The sequence below is a fragment of the Gaeumannomyces tritici genome, assembly GCF_000145635.1.
Source record: "Gaeumannomyces tritici R3-111a-1 unplaced genomic scaffold supercont2.9, whole genome shotgun sequence".
Classification (NCBI taxonomy): domain Eukaryota; kingdom Fungi; phylum Ascomycota; class Sordariomycetes; order Magnaporthales; family Magnaporthaceae; genus Gaeumannomyces; species Gaeumannomyces tritici.
The window spans coordinates 563,140-583,445 of NW_008804553.1; the positions used below are offsets into that span (position 1 = coordinate 563,140).

Here is a 20,306-nt window from a genome sequence, read left to right on the forward strand (position 1 = left end):
GGGTCGTTCGGATGCACGGAACAAGATCGTCATTGCCGCCTGCCCCTAAACCCCAGCCTTCCACGTGTGGTGCTCTTCGTCGCATGTGGCGGCCGCTGGCGGCCCCGCACGCTAATCAGATTTCGTCACTTGCTGTGACAGAAAAGCAGGGGGTGGTTTTTCTTGAGCGTCTTGCGCCTTGTATGCACCCCTACACGGGGACCTTCCTATTACAGCCCGCCCAGCATCGTGGCCAAGCTTCCCTGTGGCTCCAGGCAAGAAAAAAAGGTCCTAATCGCATGGTCGCTGGTGTGCATCGCGTCGAGGAGCGCACACGGCTGCGTACCGAGATTTTCGATGCGGCAGAGCCGTCTAGATCTCTGTGACAGGCGCCCTGCAGCCCGCCCAGCCGGAGGCCTTTACTCCAAAGGGGAGGTCGGTCGTCAGCGCGGCGCAGATCGAGGCTCTGGGCCAAGGCACACACACCACTTAGCAATGCTCGGGAGCTTCCGTTTCGGGACGCCGTCGTGTATTTTTTTTCCCCCGCCGTTGGACAATGGCTAGAACCTGTCAGCCACTCGCGAAGCGAGGTTTCTACTCGAGGAGAGAGGCGCTGCGTGACGCGTTTCATAGCTGTCTGCTCATTTCGTGGTCAGCCGATGCTTTCCTGCAAGCATTCCTGCTTTTCGCGCAGCTTGGTAATGGCTACAACGCATCTCCGTGATCAATGCAACGCTCCGTGCAGGTATCGACAGGGGGCCGACAGAGATATCACCGTCGGCGGGCAAGTAGGGGGTGAAAGAGAGAGAACATTCCAGCAGATCAATCGTGATATTATGCAGTTGACCTGCTGCTTATCATTGCGGTAATTCCGTACCTAACCCTTAAGAAAAGATCACCAGCAAAACTTCGCTAAAACATGCCAACTGTGGCTTACCGCACCCTCGACATCATCCACAAGGCAGCATCCCCGGCGTCCTCCTGGTAGTTTGTGTGCTTGTCATTTACGATGATTCCTCCCTCGCAGATGTTGTCACCGTCATGGCAGATAACCCTGTGCTTGGAGGCGGGGATGTTGGCAAGCGTGCGCTTCATGAAGGGGTCGCCAAGTGTGAGGACTGGACGAGAGGATTAGCAAAGCCAGCCTGCGTGAAGATGGCAGGCAGCAAGTAGCAGTCAGGACGCAGATAGCTTACCAGCTGTGACTTTGCCAGCGACGTCAGCAGTCAGCTGCCCGGCAGTCCTGTGAACAAGTTGTGCGCCTTGGCTGTATCCCGAAAGGATGATCTTGGTGTTGGGGCATTGGGTTGCCGCCTGAGGATCCGAAGCAGAGGAAGGTTAGCAATTTCGACAAGGCAGCCATCAAGCACCGTTACATCGGCAGCGGAAAAGTCAGGAAAACTGCGGATGCCTCACCCTTGCCACATGAGCCGTCATGGTGTTAGCCCCGTCGGGATCCCCGCCGAGCAGGAAGCCCAGGATACTGGCTGGGTACGTAACCCCTTGTACCGCGAGCTTATTAGTACCCAGGAGGGCAGCAAGAGCGTTGAACATGAGGGGCCCGACGGCCGCCGGGTCGCCCACGTTGCCTTGCTGGATGGTGCCGCGGGCATAGATGAGAGTCACGTCCCGGCATGGGGTGCCGTCGATGAGCTGGTTGTAGGTGTTTCCCGAGTACTGGCGCGCCGAGAGGAGGACGGGGGCGGCCGAAACCACCGCCGACGAGACGACGGCCGCAAGGGAGAAGAGGCCTGAAACCTTCATGTTGATAGGGAGTAGGCGTTCCGGGAAGATGGGGACTGGACGGCAGGTACGCGTGCTGGGCTGGCTGGCGCTGAGCTGGGGCTGCTAAGCACTGGACGACCTGATCAAGACCTGACGGCACACATGGCCACTAGACTTAGGAAAGAAGCCGGACACGGCCCGTATAAATACATGATCCTCTACCTCGGCCTGCCGGCCAGCAGCCACCTCGAGCCGCTGAGGCGCGCGAATCACGCAGTCCCCAAGGCCCGCATTGCTAGATGGCGCGAAGCGTGATGAGGGGCGGTGATCATAATCGCTCCCCCAATTTCTCCATTGTCGACGCCCAACGGGGCAGGGAGATCGCATGGCAGGGACAGGTATTGACGGGAGAACTTCTGGCGCGGCGCAAGCAAATCTGGGGATGGCAGATGAACGAATACGCCCTTGCGGGGGTAGCCGTCGCGCTGGGGCACGTCGCATCGTCGTCCAAGCCACCCATGACCAAGGTCGCAAGCCGGTTGCGATCCCCGGTCCACGTGCCATCGGTCCAGTTTCCTAGTCCAGCCTAGCACGGAGAGTGCCGAGGACTGGGGAAGAGGAAGACGACCTGCATCTGGCGGACCGCGGGGCAGACGTTCATCGCTGTGATAGGGCTGCGGGGGATGACATGGAGAAGAAGCACAACGGCGAGCTTGCACTTGCAAACGAATGGGAAAGAATGAGGGACAAGCGTCAAGCTCAACATGCTCCCAGCCACTCATTGTCAGGAGGAGGCGGATTATGTGGGGCTTCCACCTGCGCGTGACATTTTGAACCTCACCGGGGCCTGCATCAGCGCCCGCTTGATGATCGAGGGCAGGCTCCCGGCGAATGCTGGCACATAGAGCCGTTACGCATACGCAGTGCGCCGATCCTAATTTATTACAAGGCCAATATTTATTCCGTGAAAGCAGTGGATTCCTTCGGTTTTGCGAACTCGTGCGCTTCCAGCTTCCCGCGATAGAAAAAGAACAATGAACAGCTTCCCTCAGCCTGTACCCGCCCACGACAAATGTTGAGGATTTTGACCCGCAATCGTCACGATACCTGTTGGGACTTGGCGAGGGCAAGCTGGGCCATCGCTCCACTGAAAGAGCAAAGGGTTACGAGGTGGAAATCCCCGCTCCAATCCTTCATCGCTTGCGCTTGCGCGGCATATTTGGTCCCGCACTGGATATTTTCATTTTTCGCAAATAAAGCCATAAAATCTAGGTGTCTAGAGACGTATGTAGGCGGCTAACCTCCAAGCGACAGAAGACGCAAAGAAACGAGGCGGAAGCTTCCGAACGCCTCTCAATTTAGTACCAAGCCTACAATTTCGACAGCCGCGTCGATCAGGCGGTCTGTAAGTAACCTGGGCTTTGGCCGCGAAAACGGACTAAATGTGCACAAAACACAAACGCTTGTGTCAGCGAACAATTGGGCTGGGAAAACCGGGCACGGCTCGAGAAAAGGCGGCTTCAGCACATTTACCTCGGCTGCCAACCATCCCTCTCGTACACCAGGATCGCCACCGGGACGATGTAGTCCTCCTGGTACACGATGGTCTCTGGGTACTCGACAGCGCCGCCATTGGCCTTGGTGACGGCCTTGACCTGTGTAGCGCCCGAGGGCACGAGGTCAGTGTCTTGTCCACGAGGAGCCCTCATCGGAGAGGTACGAGTTGCCGCTGCCAATGCATACACAGTTGTATCCTCTGTCCGGACTAGTCCTGCCGTGGTCGGATTTCTTGAGGTACTGGGGACAGCTGGTGATGACACGACAGACGATGATGACGTGCTTCCTGGACCGAACATGCGAGTTCTGGGCGTAGATGTCGGCCTCTAGGAGGAGAACCAGCACATGGGTCAGCTGATGCTAACACAACTAGAGATGTGGGAACGGGCTTACTGGACACCATCGGGGTGGTGTAGATGCCTGGACCAAACATCCTTCCGAAGCCTGGAAAGAGGCTGTATTAGCAGCAGCCATATGGCAAATAAGGCCACATCATCAGGATGCTATGCTGTCTGCGTGTGTGAGGTTTCGTACCGGCTTTTCCAAGCTTGAAGGACTGTCGGAGGATGCCACAGACGTGGCACTCGCTGCTGCTGCAAGGGTCCAGGTTGTTTCTGTCCTCTCCAATGTAGCATGATCTCTGAGTTCCATGAAACAGGTCCTCGACGTCACCACCTACAGCTCTCCTGTCATTAGAGGCAACAAAATCAAGTCAGCCGTCGCCTACACTTGGTTATATGGAGAGCGCGGAGAAAAACCACTGCTTGTTCACAAGGCTTACCAGGCAGCTGCGAAGCGCCTCCCGCGGTATGATTCCTGAAGGTCATCCTTCCTCACATAGTAGATTGCTTTTATGTTGCCAGATTTTCCCGGGTGCTGCCAGCCTGCGTTGAATTTTGCTTCGTCTAGGTCGGTTAGTAGACTCCCCTCCAGCATTTTTTTCATATTAATGGAGGAGAAATGTAAAAGCTTACACTCTTCATACTTGGGATGTGAGGCCGGCAGAACAACGAGTGGCTTGAAGAGGCCCATCGATTAGCAGCCACCCCGCCGATCTGACCTGGGCACGCCTCATAGCTGTCGCACTTACCGGCGGCATTGGGCGAGAGGAACTTGGGTAGGTGGATAATGATTGATTAACGGGGGCTCCGGGAGTGATCCATGCATACGAATGCGTGATGTCTCAGACATATGGGCTGTAGCTAAATCGGTGGCAAAACTTGCGAGCAGAGGAGCGTATTAATCATTCTTTTTGACAGAGCTATTGTCGAGCGCCTTTGTTGCTGTCCCTGACCAGCCCAGAACGTGGCTTGAAATTTGCCATATTTCCTCGCCCAATGTAATAACGATAACACGTGTTTCCGTACGAGCCGTGATGTCTCCGTGGGCAAGAAGTATAGCAGGGCGAGCGGGAGAACGGACAGCCAAAATTGTCCAGGCCATCCAGAAGTGCATTTCAATACGACTAGTCAAATGGGTAATGAGGCCAAGGGTTAGTGGCGTCCATTCAAACATAAAGTTATCAAGCAAAGGTGTGGGTGGTGTTGGCATGCAATAACGACGTGGCAGGAGATGGGGACGTCCACCTCTCCGAGCTGAGTTGGCGACGAGGCTTCCTGGGGATGAGAGACTGAGTGGGCGCGTTCATTTGATATAAATCGTTTGCTTAGCGCCCGCGTTTGACACCTTTCACTTCCCGCAGTCCAATTAGGCCAGGTTGATCGGGCGATGTGGGGCTGCTGCTGACTGCAGCAGCAAGATGTAGGGGTCCAAGCTCCAGACCATACCCAAATCCAACGTCACTCTCGCCTCGTCTGGGCGCTGCTGCCTGGTCGGTTGGCATGCGCAGCTGTCAGTCTTGACGAACTCGGTCGAGGGAGGCCATTCGTTTTCCCTTTCGCATTCAAAGCTCCGCGGCGGTATATCAATTGTTTGCTGTCTTTATTGTATGTCGCGCCGGCTCCCTGAGCTTGCGTCTCCCCTCCCTCGAGCATAAACTTACATAACCTTTTCCACATGTTTTGCGGTCCCTTTTGGAAGCAGCCAGGAAGGCCCCACAACCACAGCAAGCGCCGAGCGACCCGGCGCCTTCGCGACGGCGAAAGTCACAGGATGCCGCGCTACTACGAGCCGCGCAGGGAGCAGCTGAGGGCGACGTGCCGCGAGACCCTGCAGGTCGCGGGCGACCACCTCCAGCAGCTCCAGCAGACGGCGGCCGCCCGGCAGGGGTACAAGCACAGCCTCGCCACCCTCCCGCTCCTGAGCGCGCGGCACTGCCCCAACTTCCCCCAGCCGGCCAAGGTCAGGGTCATCAACCAGGACACGCTGAACGCGGGCATCAGCCTCATGTCCCAGCGCGCACCCGCAGCCGCAGCCGCGTCCGCACCCGCCCCCACATCGGGCGCCCTCCCTGCCGCACCAGACCCGGAGGTGGCGGTCATGATATTCGGCAACCGGCACTGCCCCGGCGGCGGGTGGCGCAACGGCGCGCTGGCGCAGGAGGAGGCCGTTTGCTACCGCAGCTCTCTCGCGCTGAGCCTCGAGAACGCCCAGTACCCGCTCGGCCGCAACGAGGGCGTCTTCAGCCCCTACGTGCTGGTCGTGCGCCAGGACATGGACCGCAGCGACCACCGGCTGATACCCGGCCCCCCCGAGTACCTGCCCGTCGTCAGCGCCATGACCGTCTGCGCCATCTTCAAGCCCGAGATCTCGACCGTGCCCGTCGCCCACGGCTCGTCGTCGAGCTGCGGTAGCCGCGCGCAGGCCGAGCAGAGCAGCCGTCGGCCCGCACAACAGCAGGATATCCAGTCCAGCCCCGCGGGCCGTCAGTCACCCACCCCGCCGCCCCAGCGGGGCTGGGTAGGCGGGGGGAGCCGGGGCGGACATTCTTGGGGCAACAGTGGTAGCGGCGGCTGCGGCGGAGGCGGCGAGGCATCAGACGGGAGAGCCGAGTCTCGGACGACGGGAGGGGTAGCACCGCGGGAGAAGTCGATATTCGCGCTGGGCCGCGACCGGCACTACACCATGGACAAGATGAGGCTCGCGCTGCGCATGGCGGCCTTCCACAGGAAGCGGTCGATCGTGCTGGGGGCCTTTGGGTGCGGCGTGTACGCGAACCCGCCCGAGGACGTGGCTCAGTGCTGGCTCGAGGTGCTGCGTGAGGACGAGTTCCGCCTGACGGGCAACTGGTGGCGCGACGTGTGCTTCGCTGTCTACGACCCCAGGGGGGAGGGGAACTACGAGGTCTTCAAAAAGGTGCTGCACGGCCACCGAGTTTAGGGCGTTGGCATACCAATATCGTGTTCAAACGTAATTTGACAGCTTGGGGGTTTGTCTGCAAGAACGTCGCTGGCCACTTAGCACTACTGCATGTGATCTTTGTTTGGGTTGGACTTGGGCTTGTGGATGCGCCCACAAGCTGTGTCCATAATCGTTATCATTTACAATTAAGACGTCGACGCCGTCCCAGACCCAGACGCTCTAGGCACCGTCGGCCTCGCCAGGGCAGGCGCAGAAGGTGACGTTGTGGAAGCTCAGGTTGTTGAACTCGTCGAGCTTGAAGGTGGCGCGCTCGCCGTTGCGCGGCATAGGCTGGGCGCCCGTCGTGTAGCCGACCTGGCCCTGGCCCATCCAGTCGCACACGGCCCACGCCTGCTGCGGCGTGGCCGAGGCCGCGTGCAGGAACAGGCCGCCGTCGGCCAGGTAGAAGGTGGGTAAGGAATATCTTGGAAGGATTTGACGCTGCCGCAGGCTTCACTTTATATTACCTAGCGATGGCGGCGAATCAATGCGCGCGGTGGCACCGTGACTCATGTTGTTGGTAGCGGCTTGAACGCAACGTTGTATTTCCATGGAAGATCGACAATTCGCATCGTGGTGCTTTGTCGCTGCTGCGTCGCTACGCGATATCATCCATGGTAGCCCGCTGGGTCAATCCGAGCTGAAATACGGGGCGGCCTACGTAACTGCCGCCAATCGTGGCCAGTGCCGCAGCGGATTGAGAAGGCTGGCACGCTGACATGGATTGCTGGGCACGTGCTGGACCAGCAGCACCGCCACGCGCCGTCGGGTCTAGTTTTGGGGCACGTCGAATATTGAGAAGTCCAAGTGATATCGTGGTTCCAGAAAGACGCCGATACCATGTTAACCGCCTTCCAGGAGGCAGAGAAGAACCTTGATGCATTCAAACCCCCATTTCTTGTTTATTTTTGTGACTAGGTACTCAACACACACCAGCCAATCCCGGATTGGGCAAGTCAGGGAGCACACAAAAGAAGCAGCTCCATCAGAATCTGACAGGGTACCACAGGCTGTCGATGATTCTTGATATAATATCACTCACTAGGTACAAAAACACTTGATTACCAACGTGTCTGCCACAAGCAGGCCTCGCCGCACCCGACTCCTTGAACCACTCACTCATTTCCTCTTGTCGGCCTGCAGAAGAAGCTCCATCAACCCAGCTCCGACTGTGTATCGGGTCGCGTCGAACTCCTCCTGGTCCGGGTAGAAGGGGCAAAAGCCCTGCTCGGCCGCGGCGTTGTTCCCGTACCCAAACTCGATGCCAAACCCAAAAACCTTGTTCTTGGACCTGTCGACGAGGTGCCGGCTGTAGGCGTGGTCGACGGAGCAGCCCGTGCTGGGCCCGACGCCGTGCATGGCCTCCCACGACGGGAACGACTGCAGGCCCGCGTTATTCATGCCACCCGCGATGCGGTCCGCCACCAGCGACAGCGCGTCCCAGTCGCGCTGGTCCATGTACTCGCGGTACTCGAGGCCGGGGCGGTCGGGCAGCACGCCCCTCTTGCCGTCGTAGGCCGGGTTGCGCCAGTTCATGTCCCGGTCGTCCGACTGGATCGTGTCCAAGCACCAGCCGTGTATCACCATGCCCGCCACCGAGTGCAGGTCTGCCATCCAGCCGACGTTTGGGTGCGTGTCGAGCACCCAGCGCACGTTGCGCGTCTCGGGCTCCGAGAAGGCGGCCGTGCCGTGGTACACCTGGCTGCTAGGGCTGCGCGTGTCGAACTGCGGGTCCGTGCCGACGGCCTCGGGCGCCATGTACTTGTCCACGTCCCACGCGACGTCGTAGTTGCGGTTCAGGTCCACGCCGACCGAGGCCTCGTCGCCGGCGGTCGCGCTCTTGGGGTTGCGGTTCTTGCGCCAGCAGCTGTTGGTCTGCTGGTCGTAGGCCACGCCGTCTCTGCCATTGGGAACTTTCGTCAACACATGGATATCCAGGGCATACAGTACTAACTACCCTCTCTCTTTGGCTACGGGGCTTGACTCACGGGTTTGCCACAGGAATCACCACGAGCCCGAGGTCCAGCGCATTGACGACCTGCTTGGCCGTGTACCGGACGCCGCCATACGTCAGGCCCTTCTTCTCCTCGCGCGCCCAAAGGAGGTCCGAGACGAAGTAGAGCAGGTGGTCCGGCCCGCCCCTCTCGCGGGCGTGGGCCGCGGCGAAGAGGAGGACGCTATAGCCCTTGTAGCTGCCCGGCTTACCCCCCTTGCCCGGCTTGCCGCCGACGCGGAGGCCCGAGAAGGTGGCGTTGTTGTACGTCCTCTCGGGCGCGTCGAACAGCTCGACGTCCCTAAATCGCCTCGCCAGCGCCTGCGAGGCCGACCTGACCTCGGCCACGCTCATGATGGAGACGGTGGGGCCGCCGCCGGGCTGGCTGCCCACCCCGCGCGGCGGGTTACTGCCCCCGGCGAAGCGGTCGGTCGTGGAGACGGGGAGGAAGGTGCCGTTGCCGTTGCCGCCGGGCCCCTGGCGGCGGTAGATGGTGTGCTCGCCGCTCCTTTCCTTTTCCGTCAAGCAGGCGGAGGCCCCCCACGCCCAAAGGCAGTAGAGGAACACCGATAGGCTCATCTTGAGAGTCACGCTGATTTGGGCTAGGGAGTGGTTGTTGGTGTTGGGCTGGTGGCTCCTGGCGGGGAGGAGGTCGCGACTGACATGAGACGGCCAACGAGCCTAGTCTTTATACAGAATGGTGGTACCCCTAGATTTGGCCATGGGGGAGGGACGACAATACTAGGCGCACCTCCAGATGCCAAGACTGCCTGCGTTTGCACGCTGGAACAGGCAAGGTGTGGTGACAGTACTCAGTATTGCCCACATTCTTCCACGGGGCCGGGACGAGCAGGCTGCGGGACATACTTGCCGGTTGCCACGACTGGCGAGCAAACACGCGGCAGGCAACGAGCGTCTGTACCACCGAAGCATTCTAGAAGGTGGAATACCTACCCATGGCCCACGCAACGGCCCTCCTCGGCTGCAAGCCATAGGCACAGGGGGACATTCCGTGGTTGATAGTCACATCGCCTGAAGCAAGAATGCGACAGATTAGCCCAGGTTTCTGGGACATTTGCGGCTGAAAATGCCATCGCGGGTTGGCCAGCCGGGTTCGCCGGATCATGGTCGACGCGTTTCCCTTGCTATTGTCCTTGAGTCCAGGCGTTGCCATTCGGTGGTGCAGATCCACCGGCGGAATTCGGCCCTGCGATTCTTAGCATTGTCCCCCCTGCCGCCACGATCGGTCTTTCGGCCAAGAGACGCGCAGGGCTTGGTCATGCACACCTGCATATCAATATCACGCCTTGGGAACACAAAGGCAATAGAGAGGACAGAAATCGGATGGTAAAAAGGAGAACTCGAATCCTAAAGCAGCCACTGGCTCTGCTATCGGAATAGCGAGTACCGCCGATACGAGGCAGCAGTAGAAACAGTGTGGTATTGATCTGGCTTGCCGCAAACATTCCGGGCGGGGGCTGCATGTTCGGGGTGGAGGGCAAATCCAACCTTTTACTACGCCGCGCCCGCTGTGATTCTCTCTCAAGTGCGCCAGGTTGGAGTTTTCCAATTCGCTACCGCCGGGGCATTTATCCAGCGCAGTAGGCAGCACCTGCAGACCAAGCAATTAGAAGGGAGGCTGGGTGTCACAGGACCAGAAATATACAGCCCGGAAAACCTGTGGATGGCTTCCCTTGCCAGCAGCCGACAGAGACACTCGGCCCGGCTGTGGATGTGACAAAAAGTCTGGGAACTTTTGAATGAATACCAGCCACCAGCCACCCGACCTACCCTGCACCCACCCTGCATAATAGGATGTTGGTGACTTGGATTGAGGAATCTATACCTGTTCAGGACACAAGGCCAGCGGCCCCGCCTGCCGCTTGGCCGTGGGCGAGTTCCAGGGCGATGGGTTGTGGTTCATGTAGGCACACGTACAAGGCTGCCAGTGACCGGCCCGTAACGTCCAACGTCGACCAGATGTCCCCCTCAGTCACGGGTCCCCGACCAAACCTTCCCGCTTGGCCGAGAGAGCTGCGCCGTGTCGGCTCCGTAATTTGCTCCAAATAGAACACCATGAGAGCCTCTTCCTTGCAACGCACTCGAGCACGCGTCTGCAGCTCAAATGAGAGCTAGACGCAACAACTGCATCCTGGGAGCTTTCGGATTCTTTGCTGACGTTTTCCACTTTCAGCCGGCAAAATTATTCTCCCCGTTCCTGCGGGAGAAACTGCTATGTGCAGAAAGCCTGCCTTGCGCCCTGCCTTGCCCGAAGCCCGCTGCTTTCGGTCCCGAGTCTGCGCATCGTCGGGACATCGATTCCTTCTCGGCCCGACTCCCAAGTCATCGATCCTTCGCCCGCGCGAGGTCTGCCCCCGACCGGTTTCCCCCACTACTCGACTTTTAGGATCGCCATTTCTCAACGACGTCACGGACGCCATGTACCCCTCTCCCCCGGGCTGCCCACACCATGTACATGGCCAGCGCGTTGGCTGGGGCTTGCTCTTCGGGCGGTATAAATGGAGCACCAGCCCTCGCCCTAGCCGCAGCGAGTGAAGATTGGCGCGGCGCAGAGCCACGGATCCGTGCCCAAGCACATACTCCTCACTCGAGAGAATGGACAAACACAAGACAGGCGCTATGATGGTGCTCTATCAAGCATGGCTTGCCTCCGCCGTGGCGGCAGAAGCGTTCGACTACATCGTCGTCGGAGGCGGCACCGCCGGCCTGGTGGTCGCCAGCCGCCTGTCCGAGAGCCCCTCGGTGAGTGTGGCCGTCATCGAGCCCGGCGGCGACGAGCGTGGTAACCCAAACGTCACCGATCCCGACTCCTGGCTGCTCAACTTCAACACCCGCACCGACTGGGCGTACAAAACGGTGCCGCAGCCGGGCGTCAACGGGCAGCCGCTGGACTACCATCAGGGCAAAGCGCTCGGAGGTAGTAGTGTCATCAATGGTAGTGTCCATTCCCCGGGAGTTTTGTTCAGACGACCAGCTCATAAAATTCTAACCGCCCGCAGGCATGACATATATCCGCGCCGACGCCGCCGAGATGGACGCGTGGGAGGCGCTCGGGAACCCGGGCTGGAACTTCTCCGCCCTGTTCCCCTACTACCTGCGATCAGAGGCCTTCACTCCCCCCAGCGAGGCGCTGCAGAGAGCGGGCGTCACCTACGAGCCCGCGATGCATAACCAGCGGGGCATGGTCCACACCGGCTACCCGCGGGGCTTCACCACGGACTCGCCCTACACCTTCTCCGTCCGCGAGGCCTTTGAGAATCTCGGCGTGCCCCACAACGTCGACCCTGCGGGCGGCAGCGTCTACGGCGTCAGCACGAACCCCCAGACGCTCGATCGGGGGTTGAACATGCGCTGGGACTCTGCGCGCGCGTACCTGCACCCGGCCGAGAACAGGCCGAACCTGAAGATCATCAGGGGCACTGGCCGGCGCCTCACTTGGGCTTCTCCCGGAAAAGGGACGAGGCAAGGGGCGGGCTGTCAAGGCAAACGCGCTTCGGGTATAGAGTACATTGCAGCGGATGGCAGGTCCGTGGAGCTCTCGGCCAACAAGGAGGTCATCCTCTCGGCTGGGTCGCTGAGAAGCCCGCTGATACTGGAGGCTTCGGGGATCGGCAACCCACGGTGAGGGTCACCCGCCGCGCACCAGCCGCAACCCCAGCGTCAGAAGACGGACCGCTGACGGGGCCATGTCGTTGCAGAATCCTCAAACACCTGGACATCGACGTCGAGATCGACCTCCCAGGCGTCGGCGAGAACTTCCAGGAGCAGCCCAACACCAACTTCCAGTACAGCAGCGCCGCCAACCTCACAGGCCACACCGTGTTGCAGGCCTTCATCAGCGCCGCCGACCTCTTCGGCGCGTCGGCGCCCGCCGTCGCGGCCCACGCGCGCGCCGAGCTGCCCCGGTGGGCCGAGCTGATAGCGTCGGCGGCAGACAGGCCCGAGCACACGGCCGCGGTGGAGACGCTGCTGCGCCTGCAGCACGACCTGATCTTTGGCAGAGGCGACGACGCGCCGTTCGCCGAGGTCCTCGCGCTCGTCGCGGGGGGCGGCGTCGCGGGCTCGGCCGGCTGGATCCTGTTCCCCTTCTCGCGCGGCAGCGTGCACCTGGCGTCGGCGGCCGTCGCCGACGTGGACAGGCCCGTCATCGACCCGAGGCTGAACCTCGTCGGGTTCGACCTGCGCGCCCAGACCGAGGTCGGCAAGTGGTCCGAACGGCTGTGGCGCACCGAGCCGCTGGCCTCGCTCGGCCCGGTCCGCGTCGCGCCCGGGCTGCATGTCCTGCCGGAGAACGCGACGGATGAACAGTGGTTGGAGTTTACGCGCACTTCGAGTTAGTAGAACCTCTTTCACTTCCTCCATCCCCTCAGCAGCTAACCACCCGCTGAACTGGTGCCCAGCCATCCTCGGGTCGCATAACCTCGGCACGGCTTCCATGATGTCCAGGGAGCTCGGCGGGGTGGTCGACCCCCAGCTCAAGGTTTACGGGACCAGCAACGTGCGGGTCGTCGACATGTCCATCTTCCCCATGCAGCACAGCGGTCACCCGACGGCCACTCTTTACGCCATCGCCGAGCGCGCCGCCGAGATCATAAAGCGGTCTTCCGTATACAAGTCTTGATAGCAAGGACGAGAAATAGACAATCCCGATACGAGAAACAACTTGGCACATCCGAAAGTGCGCCTTTGGTTTCGGGAGTAGTGTCTGCACGGGTATCGCCCAAGGGCAAGAAAAAAATCTTGACGTCGAATATGAGCGCCTGGTACGCGTTGGTCACTTTATTATGGAAGCCTCATGCGCGAGACCGCGTCTCTAGTGTAGGCCTTAGACAGGGGATCTTCTCTCTCTCTCTCTCCAGCCCCCTCTATTCCCTAGGCATTCTTATTGCCGGCCTCGAGTGACTTGGCCTCAACCTCTTGTACCGTCTCGACCTCGTTATTCTGTCAATATGTTAGCCGACTGGAGACACCACGAGCATGGCTCCTTTTTGTAGTATAGTAGGACATACCTCATAGTCTTCGATCTTCTTCCCCTCAGCCTTGACGCCGACGCACACATAAGTTCGGAACTTGCGAGGGCCGATTTTTGCCTCGAACTGAAAGTAAACAAGTGGGCGTGGTTAGTTCACAGTTCCAACCAGCAACATTGACAAAACAGAGACAGCAACCGGGCAGGCAGCCACCGGGCAGACAGCAACTCACCATCTCGTCAATCTCCTCGAGCGTCCGGCCCTTGGTCTCGGGGAGGAAAAGGTAAACCCAGGCGGCACCGATCATGGCGGACGGGAACCAGATGAAGCCGTACCGCGGGCCCCAGTTGAGCGAGTCCGGGTTGATGAAGTAAGGCGCGGTGAAGGTGGTGAGCCAGGCGAAGAAGAAGCCCACGGCGGCCGCGAGCCCAAAGGTGTGGCTCCGCAGGCGCTGCGACGGGATCTCGCCGCCGGCCAGCCAGGCGTAGGCCGCGACCAGGCCGTTGTAGCTCGCCATGTACAGGCAGCTGAGCGCGACCAGGACCTGGCCCGTCGACGACTGGCCCGGCCGCTGCTGGTAGACGATGGCGATGATGAGCTGCAACACCGCGCACATGACCAGGCCGGACCCGATGAGCACGCGCCGCCGGCCGTAGCGGACCACGATAAGCGAGTTGGCGAGCAGCGCCACCAGCCCGACGGTGCTGAGGACGCACGACATGCCGAACGGGTCCTGGACGTTTGCCATGGTGAAGAAGTACGCCTTGTATGCTGTTGAGGGAAGTAAGACGAGGTCAGATATAACCATCATTTACCATATCCCACTGCGCGGGGCACATGGCTGGGCCGCGGGAAGGGGTACGTACCAATGATGAACATGGAGCCTGAAGCAGCTTGCAGCGTAACCGCCGAAACGGAGAGCAGGGTACGCCGGCGGTCGACGGGGTTCTTGAACATGTCGAGGATGCCGACGCCGCTGCTGATATCCCTCTCGCGGTCGATGGCGGCCTGGATCTCGGCGACCTCGGCGTCGACGTCGTAGTCGTCGGGCCGCAGCCAGGCCAGCGCCTTGCGGCCCTCGTCCGCGCGCCCCTGCAGGATCAGCCAGCGGGGGGACTCGGGGATGAAGAACATGGCGACCGAGAGTATGACGGGCACGATGTAGATGAGGCCCAGCGGGATGAGGTACGCCCGCTTGTCGGGGATGCCGGCGGTGGCCCAGTTGACGATGCCACCGATCAGGGTGCCCTATCGCCCGGTTTCCATGGCGTCAGCAAGACAGCGTCCATCTACAAGCCAGAATGCGGAGCACGCAACGGGGGAAGACCTACAAAGGACGTCATGAACTGGAAGACGGTCAGGAACAGGCCCCTGTACTTGGCGGGGCTCGACTCCTGGATGTAGAGCTGCGAAAAGGTCATGAACCAGCCGTTGGCCAGCCCGATCAGCAGGCGGCCGGCATAGAGAGTGCCAATGTCCTCCGAGGCCATCATCAGCACGTTGGAGACGCAGCAGAGCGCCGCGGCGAGCCAGAGGCACCAGCGGCGCGACAGCTTGGCGGCGGCGAAGCCGGCGGTGCCGGAGCTGACGAAGGCGCCCAGGGTCATGAAGGACGAGATGAGCTGCTGGCGGAGCGGCGAGAGGTTCCAGCCGATCTTGTTGTTGGCCGGGTAGCCGAATATCTCGAGGAAGCCCCGCATGGCCTGCAGGCCGCCGATGAGGCCGAAGTCGACGCCATACTGGAACGGCGAGATGAGGATGATGCCACAGGCGATGAAGCAGCGCCAGTTGGCCTTGATCGTCACCTTGCTCTCGGGGGTTGCCATATTGGGGGGGAAGTCGTCTGCGCCGCCGCGCCTCGTGTTTTGCTTGGTGTTTTCCGCAGCTCAGTGACGGGCACGAGGGAGAGGAGCGATAGTTTGCAAGGAGGCCCCAGGGACAAGGAAAAACGCTTTCAGCTGCCCTGACTCAAAGTCGGGAAGAGGTCAGTGCCCTGGAGGGAACCACAACAAACCCCCATGTCTCTCCAGCCGGGAATCCCGACCTTTTTTACATTACGGTTGGCATGCGAGGGACATCTGTAAACCTACGCCCCTGGCCTTCCCCACAAGCCTCGATCGGCATCAACGGCCAGGGTAGCTTCTGGTGCGAGCCAGGTTCTGGTGTGCTGCTGCGTGTAGAACCCCACCACCAAATGCCGAAGGGGTGCTCCTGAGTGCTGAGAAATACCGATTGCCATGGCATCCCCCAATATCTCGGCGGTCCTTTGGGTGACACTCCCACATGCGGAATAGCACCGAGAGCGACACCAATCGGAAGTGGTGTGTGCATGCTGCGCAAGATATGGAGACACTGGGGTTGGCAGCGGCTTGGGCCTTGCCGCAGGCTGAGGGAGGGGAAGCGGCCTGGCAATGTCGCAAGCAGTCTCTGCTGGGTGCATCCGCATTCGACCCACCCCCAATCTTAACTATCACCTTGCCAGCGATGCATCCCCAGCATGTCAACCCCCACAAAGCGGTGGAGCCAACGAATCTCCAACATCTCAAAGCCAGCGTCCGAGAGTTTGGTGGTCGGCTACCTTGCCTATCTAGCTAGAGTGATGAGAGTCCAATAATCTGAATTTCGAGCCTGCCTCAAGTTGGGAGAAATGGAGTGAGGGAGACGTGAGGGTGAAAACGACTGTTTGGGACCCCGCTGGCATCACTGATACGGTACCTACCATGGCATGCCCCAGATTACAGGGCTTTCCAAGATGTTTAGCCTGTGTGCCAATACTTTGCTCCCTGCCAGTCGGGGACGGAGGTGCAGCCGTGAGGGGGGACCATCCAGTCCAGACTGGGTGTAGTTCACCTGATACCCTGAGCAAATCGGCTGAATGCACCCGAGCCGCTACCGCCCTTTCCGTCCGGCTCAGTTCAACAACACTAGATCAGTGTCCCGGCCATGATAACTCGCCACCCTGTTTGTTCACCCCCCAGGCAGCCAACCCCCATGCAGGGTGATCACGATGTGACTGGCTATTGGCTGCCCAGCGTTTAGACGTTGCAACAGCATCAGCGTAGCTGCCGCGGCTGCTTCCCTACCTCCCTATCCTGGCAAAACACCAGCGCCCTCTAGATTGCCCATAATGCCGCAGCTCCTGATCTCGAGTGATTGCGGCCCGCCGCCTGCGGCCATGGTAGCCTGCACCCATCTTACAGCTGAGGAAATCTATCAAAGACCGTGATGAAGAGGTTGGGGACGGGATACCATGGCCTAGCGAAACAGCGGCCCTCGCTTCGATATTCCCGATAGCGCCTCGAGCCTCTGCGTGCTGGGTAAGCTCCCACTAGACAGGAGCCCGCCGGGCGCATGCGGGAGTGGTGGGGCGTCCCCACGCGCCAAGGTGGTTGCGCAGGCCTCGGAGGCTGGGGTTGCCGCTGAGCCTTCTCCATCGTCGAGCCCCCCCACAAACCCCAGATGTGTCGGCCTCTTCGTCCCCTTTGTTAGTGCGCTTGGCGGTTTGGATATCTGGGGCCGTCGAGGGGAAGGCGATGGGGCTCATGAGGCGCTACTGCGGCTGAGAGGCTCCAAGAACGGGGCACATGATGGGAACTGGCCTAGCGGTAGCCTATTATATGATACGACCGGTTCGTGATTACAAAGCGCTAATTGCACACTTTTATTCCGCTATAGAGTATCCCTCAACTCAAGACAACAGGGTGACACTATCTGTCCTGTTTCGCAGGGTCGGTAGTCGTCACAGGCGTAGGACTCCCTCTTGCGTCCAGCTCAGGAACGACATAGACACCATCCAGCTCCCTGACAACGCCAGCCCCATGAACCTCAGCCCCTCGCCACTGTCCATCAACCTCATAGTGTGGGCGTGGCGAGGTGGAAGGCGGAGGCGGCGGCGACGATAACTTGTAGAAGTCTTTCTTACCCATGGCCTCTCCGCCCACCGCCGTCGGGGTCATCTTGGGTGCGGCCAGCAAGATGGTCTCTGTCTCCCGATCTAGCGCGTCCTTCTGGCGCCTCCAGCGCCGCCTCTGGATGACGACAAAGGCTATAAGCCCTGCCACCATAGCCAGACCGACGACACCACCAACTATAGCGCCGATCATGGCTCCCAGGGATAGCTCCTCCGACGGCCCGCCCTTATTATTCCCATTGGCTCCTGGCGCCGAGGGGCCGGCGCTTCCGTCCGGACTTTTGGGTGCGGTCGATGATTTTGGGTCCGGGCCAGGTTTGGTGCTGTCTGTAACACATGGTCAGCCTCGATACCACCAATCTCTGTATTTGCCGCTTCACGTGCAAAAAGATGCCAAGGGGCCGTTTGCAACGTGATAGGGGCCCGGGAAACACGAAGCAAAAGCAAAAGAAAGAAAACCTACTCGGCATCGGCTCATGCGTACAGTCGTACGACATGGCACATATGGCACCATCATATTTGTAAAGGTTGGCCTGATACCTCCGCCAGCATGTGTAGTTGGTGTAGTCGTTGAAGCCCGTGCCGGCGAACGCGCCCAAACCAACTGGCGGGCCAAGCTTGGCGGTAAATGAGGTTCCCGTGGTCGAGAAAAACGCCGTGGTCGTGTTGGAGGGCCATAGCCGCGTCTGGTTGGCGGGAGTGACGACAGGTGCCACGTCCTGAGGCTTATCGTTGGGTATGCCGCTGAAGTAGGCGACCTGGGACGAGAAGACAGTAGTACCGCCGGCGCGGCAGTCGGCTAGGACGACATGTTCGTTCGGCCGCTGCTCTGTGGCCACCAAGGCGGCGAAAAGGGCGAGGACAAGCAGCAGGACGACGACTGGGTGGTGCTTTTCCCGCCGAGCGGCCTGGTCAGTGTCTGGCCGGCGTGGCATTGGTAGGCTCGGGCCCTCTTTCCGGCCGAAGCAGTGTCCCCTAGCGTCGGCACTTTTCGGCGAGGGCCAAGACGCAATCGGTCTGGCCCTTGTGCAAGAGGCCCTCCCCTCCTCGAGCCCTATGCCTTGGAAGTGGACCTCACTCGCGTGCGCGGGTGCGGCTGCTGCACGTCATGAGAAGACGGGGATGGGTAGCAAGGCAATGGCTGCGGCGATTGAGCCCGCAAGCTGGGACGGGAGATACCGAGCGGAGGAGACGACTAGGGCTGGTGGGAATCTGGGCCGATTCAGCTGCAACGGCCTCGTAGCTGCACCGAAGCTTACTGAGAAGGTCGCAGGATGTGGGGAGATCTGGGCCCGCAAGAGCTTTTTGGAAGACCGAGGCCTCGGAAGACCTGGGATGCAGCGTTGTTGACGTCGACCCCTTGGTTGAGAAGTCCGAGGCTCAAATCCCGGCGGAGCTTGAGAGCCCTGTCAAATCAAGGAAGAAGAAGAAAGGGCAGGCCACGCAAAGAAGAAAAGGAGAAAGCCCCAAGACCCATGTCGCACACGGACGACGGGTCCAACTGCGGGCTAAGAAGCGTGCACAGAAGCCCCTCGATTTCGCGCATATCCGACCCAGAAACGCCATCAAATTTGTCTTGGCTGGGGGAAAGACGAGAGCTGCCATCCCCCTTCAGCTGACAAGGTTCTCGGGATTGCTCGCTAACGCTCATTGGTCCCCTGTCGATGGTGGGCCAGATGGGGGTGGCAGTGACCGCCAAATGTCGCCTAGCGTCCAATGGACCTCTGCTGCGGTTTTGATCAGTCTGACCTTACTCAGCAGGCCGCCAGCGTGTCCACGCCAAACACACCTCCAGCTGTCAGACGCTCGATAGGATCATCGTAGCGGCACTAGCAGGTGAAACGACCATGGCGGTGGCTATACCCTTTCCGTGTCTTCCAGATAGCGGCTTAAGACCAGCCACCAAGTTTGCTAGATGGAGAAAAAGAGCAGGAGAAGCAAATATCGAAAATGATGTTCGGACCAGGTTTGTCCAAGGATTACATATTTGTGTCTGGCTATTTGCGGTTAAGCTTATGGATCCATTTGCAACAATTAGACCAATCACTTACCTCGTACAGTGCTCCTCGTCCCCACCCACTTCCCGGAGAGATCGTGTGTGGGTTGCCCAATCGTGGCCTCACCTAGGCGAACGACAGGGACAGGAGAGCAGAAAGCAGTTAGCTTCGCCCGCGGGCTATATCGGGGCTCGGTTGGGGAATGATACCGTTATGGCCTCGAAGTGATGCAGTCAGCACTTTACTGTCTCAAAGCCGAAGGAATACCCTCAATGTTCGTGGGGTCGGCAATGGCAACCCCACCTTGCGTAATCCAGACTTCGTTCCGCCCGAGCACAATCGTATTGTTCGCGCAATTACCAACCATGGCCAACGCCAAAGTCGACGCATTTGATAATGCCGAAACGTCAAGCCTGACACTCGGTCATGACCTCCGTGCCCGAGTCCCCGTGCATCTGGCGCTCCGGCCAGAACATGCCCGCGTTTCCGACGATATGATCTCTCCTGACGGCACAGCAGGCTCCACAGTTCATGGCGATATATGCAGATGCCTCTCGACCCTTTCTGGTGCCCAGTTGAGGACGGCGCTCTCGAGCGGGATCCTATTGGTAAAGCTGGTGCTGGCGCGCGGGCGCGAGCGCATGCCCTCGAGAACGGTGTCCTCCCCGAACCTGGGATCCTCGAGACTCGGCCCTCACGGTGCCCATCGTCGACCTGGGCCCGCAGTTTTCAGTGAACACCGCATTCGCGGTTAGGTAGAATAGCGCGTTGTCATCAACATCGTCGACTTGTCGGCGCCGGCCGCAATCTGGAGGCAGACCTAATTTTGGACGGGTCTGATTAAAACCTAGGAC

The 20,306-nt window shown here is 60.0% G+C and overlaps 9 protein-coding genes across 9 annotated transcripts; 3 read left to right on the forward strand and 6 right to left on the reverse strand.

Moving 5' to 3' along the window:
- Positions 1-797: 797 nt before the first annotated feature.
- On the reverse strand, positions 798-2,463 carry GGTG_12644 (hypothetical protein). Its single transcript, XM_009230545.1, has 3 exons — positions 1,396-2,463; positions 1,176-1,293; positions 798-1,097 (listed from the first exon to the last, which is right to left on the reverse strand). The coding sequence occupies exons 1-3, from the start codon at positions 1,741-1,743 to the stop codon at positions 913-915; spliced, it is 651 nt and encodes a 216-aa protein (XP_009228809.1). The 5' UTR covers positions 1,744-2,463; the 3' UTR covers positions 798-912.
- Positions 2,464-2,980: 517 nt separating this feature from the next.
- Positions 2,981-4,880, reverse strand: GGTG_12645 (hypothetical protein). Its single transcript, XM_009230546.1, has 7 exons — positions 4,352-4,880; positions 4,236-4,278; positions 4,043-4,166; positions 3,796-3,947; positions 3,655-3,705; positions 3,448-3,587; positions 2,981-3,359 (listed from the first exon to the last, which is right to left on the reverse strand). Exons 1-7 carry the CDS (start codon positions 4,358-4,360, stop codon positions 3,234-3,236), a joined length of 645 nt encoding a protein of 214 aa, XP_009228810.1. The 5' UTR covers positions 4,361-4,880; the 3' UTR covers positions 2,981-3,233.
- A 167-nt stretch (positions 4,881-5,047) lies between these two features.
- Positions 5,048-6,724, forward strand: GGTG_12646 (hypothetical protein). The gene has a single exon (XM_009230547.1). The coding sequence runs from the start codon at positions 5,278-5,280 to the stop codon at positions 6,538-6,540; it is 1,263 nt and encodes a 420-aa protein (XP_009228811.1). The 5' UTR covers positions 5,048-5,277; the 3' UTR covers positions 6,541-6,724.
- GGTG_12647 (hypothetical protein) lies at positions 5,625-7,282 on the reverse strand (the record flags this gene model as incomplete). The annotated part of the gene is made up of 3 exons (XM_009230548.1): positions 5,625-6,595; positions 6,706-7,002; positions 7,223-7,282. The coding sequence occupies 2 exons, from the start codon at positions 7,280-7,282 to the stop codon at positions 6,742-6,744; spliced, it is 321 nt and encodes a 106-aa protein (XP_009228812.1). The 3' UTR covers positions 5,625-6,595; positions 6,706-6,741.
- Positions 7,283-7,680: 398 nt separating this feature from the next.
- Positions 7,681-9,133, reverse strand: GGTG_12648 (carboxypeptidase A; the record flags this gene model as incomplete). The annotated part of the gene is made up of 2 exons (XM_009230549.1): positions 7,681-8,461; positions 8,550-9,133. 2 exons carry the CDS (start codon positions 9,131-9,133, stop codon positions 7,681-7,683), a joined length of 1,365 nt encoding a protein of 454 aa, XP_009228813.1.
- A 1,984-nt stretch (positions 9,134-11,117) lies between these two features.
- GGTG_12649 (glucose oxidase) lies at positions 11,118-13,428 on the forward strand. The gene is made up of 4 exons (XM_009230550.1): positions 11,118-11,510; positions 11,575-12,196; positions 12,274-12,908; positions 12,976-13,428. Exons 1-4 carry the CDS (start codon positions 11,171-11,173, stop codon positions 13,194-13,196), a joined length of 1,818 nt encoding a protein of 605 aa, XP_009228814.1. The 5' UTR covers positions 11,118-11,170; the 3' UTR covers positions 13,197-13,428.
- Positions 13,274-15,921, reverse strand: GGTG_12650 (general alpha-glucoside permease). Its single transcript, XM_009230551.1, has 5 exons — positions 14,877-15,921; positions 14,412-14,793; positions 13,778-14,316; positions 13,585-13,671; positions 13,274-13,516 (listed from the first exon to the last, which is right to left on the reverse strand). Exons 1-5 carry the CDS (start codon positions 15,369-15,371, stop codon positions 13,448-13,450), a joined length of 1,572 nt encoding a protein of 523 aa, XP_009228815.1. The 5' UTR covers positions 15,372-15,921; the 3' UTR covers positions 13,274-13,447.
- A 1,229-nt stretch (positions 15,922-17,150) lies between these two features.
- Positions 17,151-19,034, reverse strand: GGTG_12651 (hypothetical protein). Its single transcript, XM_009230552.1, has 2 exons — positions 17,919-19,034; positions 17,151-17,782 (listed from the first exon to the last, which is right to left on the reverse strand). The coding sequence occupies exons 1-2, from the start codon at positions 18,388-18,390 to the stop codon at positions 17,253-17,255; spliced, it is 1,002 nt and encodes a 333-aa protein (XP_009228816.1). The 5' UTR covers positions 18,391-19,034; the 3' UTR covers positions 17,151-17,252.
- A 674-nt stretch (positions 19,035-19,708) lies between these two features.
- On the forward strand, positions 19,709-20,188 carry GGTG_12652 (hypothetical protein; the record flags this gene model as incomplete). Its single annotated transcript, XM_009230553.1, has 1 exon — positions 19,709-20,188. Exon 1 carries the CDS (start codon positions 19,994-19,996, stop codon positions 20,186-20,188), a length of 195 nt encoding a protein of 64 aa, XP_009228817.1. The 5' UTR covers positions 19,709-19,993.
- Between the last annotated feature and the right edge of the window lie 118 nt (positions 20,189-20,306).

What these genes read in the sequence shown, in the direction of transcription:
- GGTG_12646 (XM_009230547.1), top strand. Translation starts at nt 5,278, where the DNA reads ATGTTTTGCGGTCCCTTTTGGAAGCAGCCAGGAAGGCCCCACAACCAC.
- GGTG_12651 (XM_009230552.1), bottom strand. Translation starts at nt 18,390, where the DNA reads ATGCCACGCCGGCCAGACACTGACCAGGCCGCTCGGCGGGAAAAGCAC. An exon ending in TACGCATGAGCCGATGCCGA is followed by an intron (nt 17,783 to 17,918) that starts GTAGGTTTTCTT and finishes CATGTGTTACAG; the next exon opens with ACAGCACCAAACCTGGCCCG.
- GGTG_12644 (XM_009230545.1), bottom strand. Translation starts at nt 1,743, where the DNA reads ATGAAGGTTTCAGGCCTCTTCTCCCTTGCGGCCGTCGTCTCGTCGGCG. An exon ending in TGACGGCTCATGTGGCAAGG is followed by an intron (nt 1,294 to 1,395) that starts GTGAGGCATCCG and finishes TCGGATCCTCAG; the next exon opens with GCGGCAACCCAATGCCCCAA. An exon ending in CGCTGGCAAAGTCACAGCTG is followed by an intron (nt 1,098 to 1,175) that starts GTAAGCTATCTG and finishes CCTCTCGTCCAG; the next exon opens with TCCTCACACTTGGCGACCCC.
- GGTG_12650 (XM_009230551.1), bottom strand. Translation starts at nt 15,371, where the DNA reads ATGGCAACCCCCGAGAGCAAGGTGACGATCAAGGCCAACTGGCGCTGC. An exon ending in AGGCTCCATGTTCATCATTG is followed by an intron (nt 14,317 to 14,411) that starts GTACGTACCCCT and finishes TTCCCTCAACAG; the next exon opens with CATACAAGGCGTACTTCTTC. An exon ending in AGAAGATCGAAGACTATGAG is followed by an intron (nt 13,517 to 13,584) that starts GTATGTCCTACT and finishes ACATATTGACAG; the next exon opens with AATAACGAGGTCGAGACGGT.
- GGTG_12649 (XM_009230550.1), top strand. Translation starts at nt 11,171, where the DNA reads ATGGACAAACACAAGACAGGCGCTATGATGGTGCTCTATCAAGCATGG. An exon ending in AGGTAGTAGTGTCATCAATG is followed by an intron (nt 11,511 to 11,574) that starts GTAGTGTCCATT and finishes AACCGCCCGCAG; the next exon opens with GCATGACATATATCCGCGCC. An exon ending in GGAGTTTACGCGCACTTCGA is followed by an intron (nt 12,909 to 12,975) that starts GTTAGTAGAACC and finishes ACTGGTGCCCAG; the next exon opens with CCATCCTCGGGTCGCATAAC.
- GGTG_12645 (XM_009230546.1), bottom strand. An exon ending in ACATCCCAAGTATGAAGAGT is followed by an intron (nt 4,167 to 4,235) that starts GTAAGCTTTTAC and finishes TAACCGACCTAG; the next exon opens with ACGAAGCAAAATTCAACGCA. An exon ending in CGGACAGAGGATACAACTGT is followed by an intron (nt 3,360 to 3,447) that starts GTATGCATTGGC and finishes GGCGCTACACAG; the next exon opens with GTCAAGGCCGTCACCAAGGC.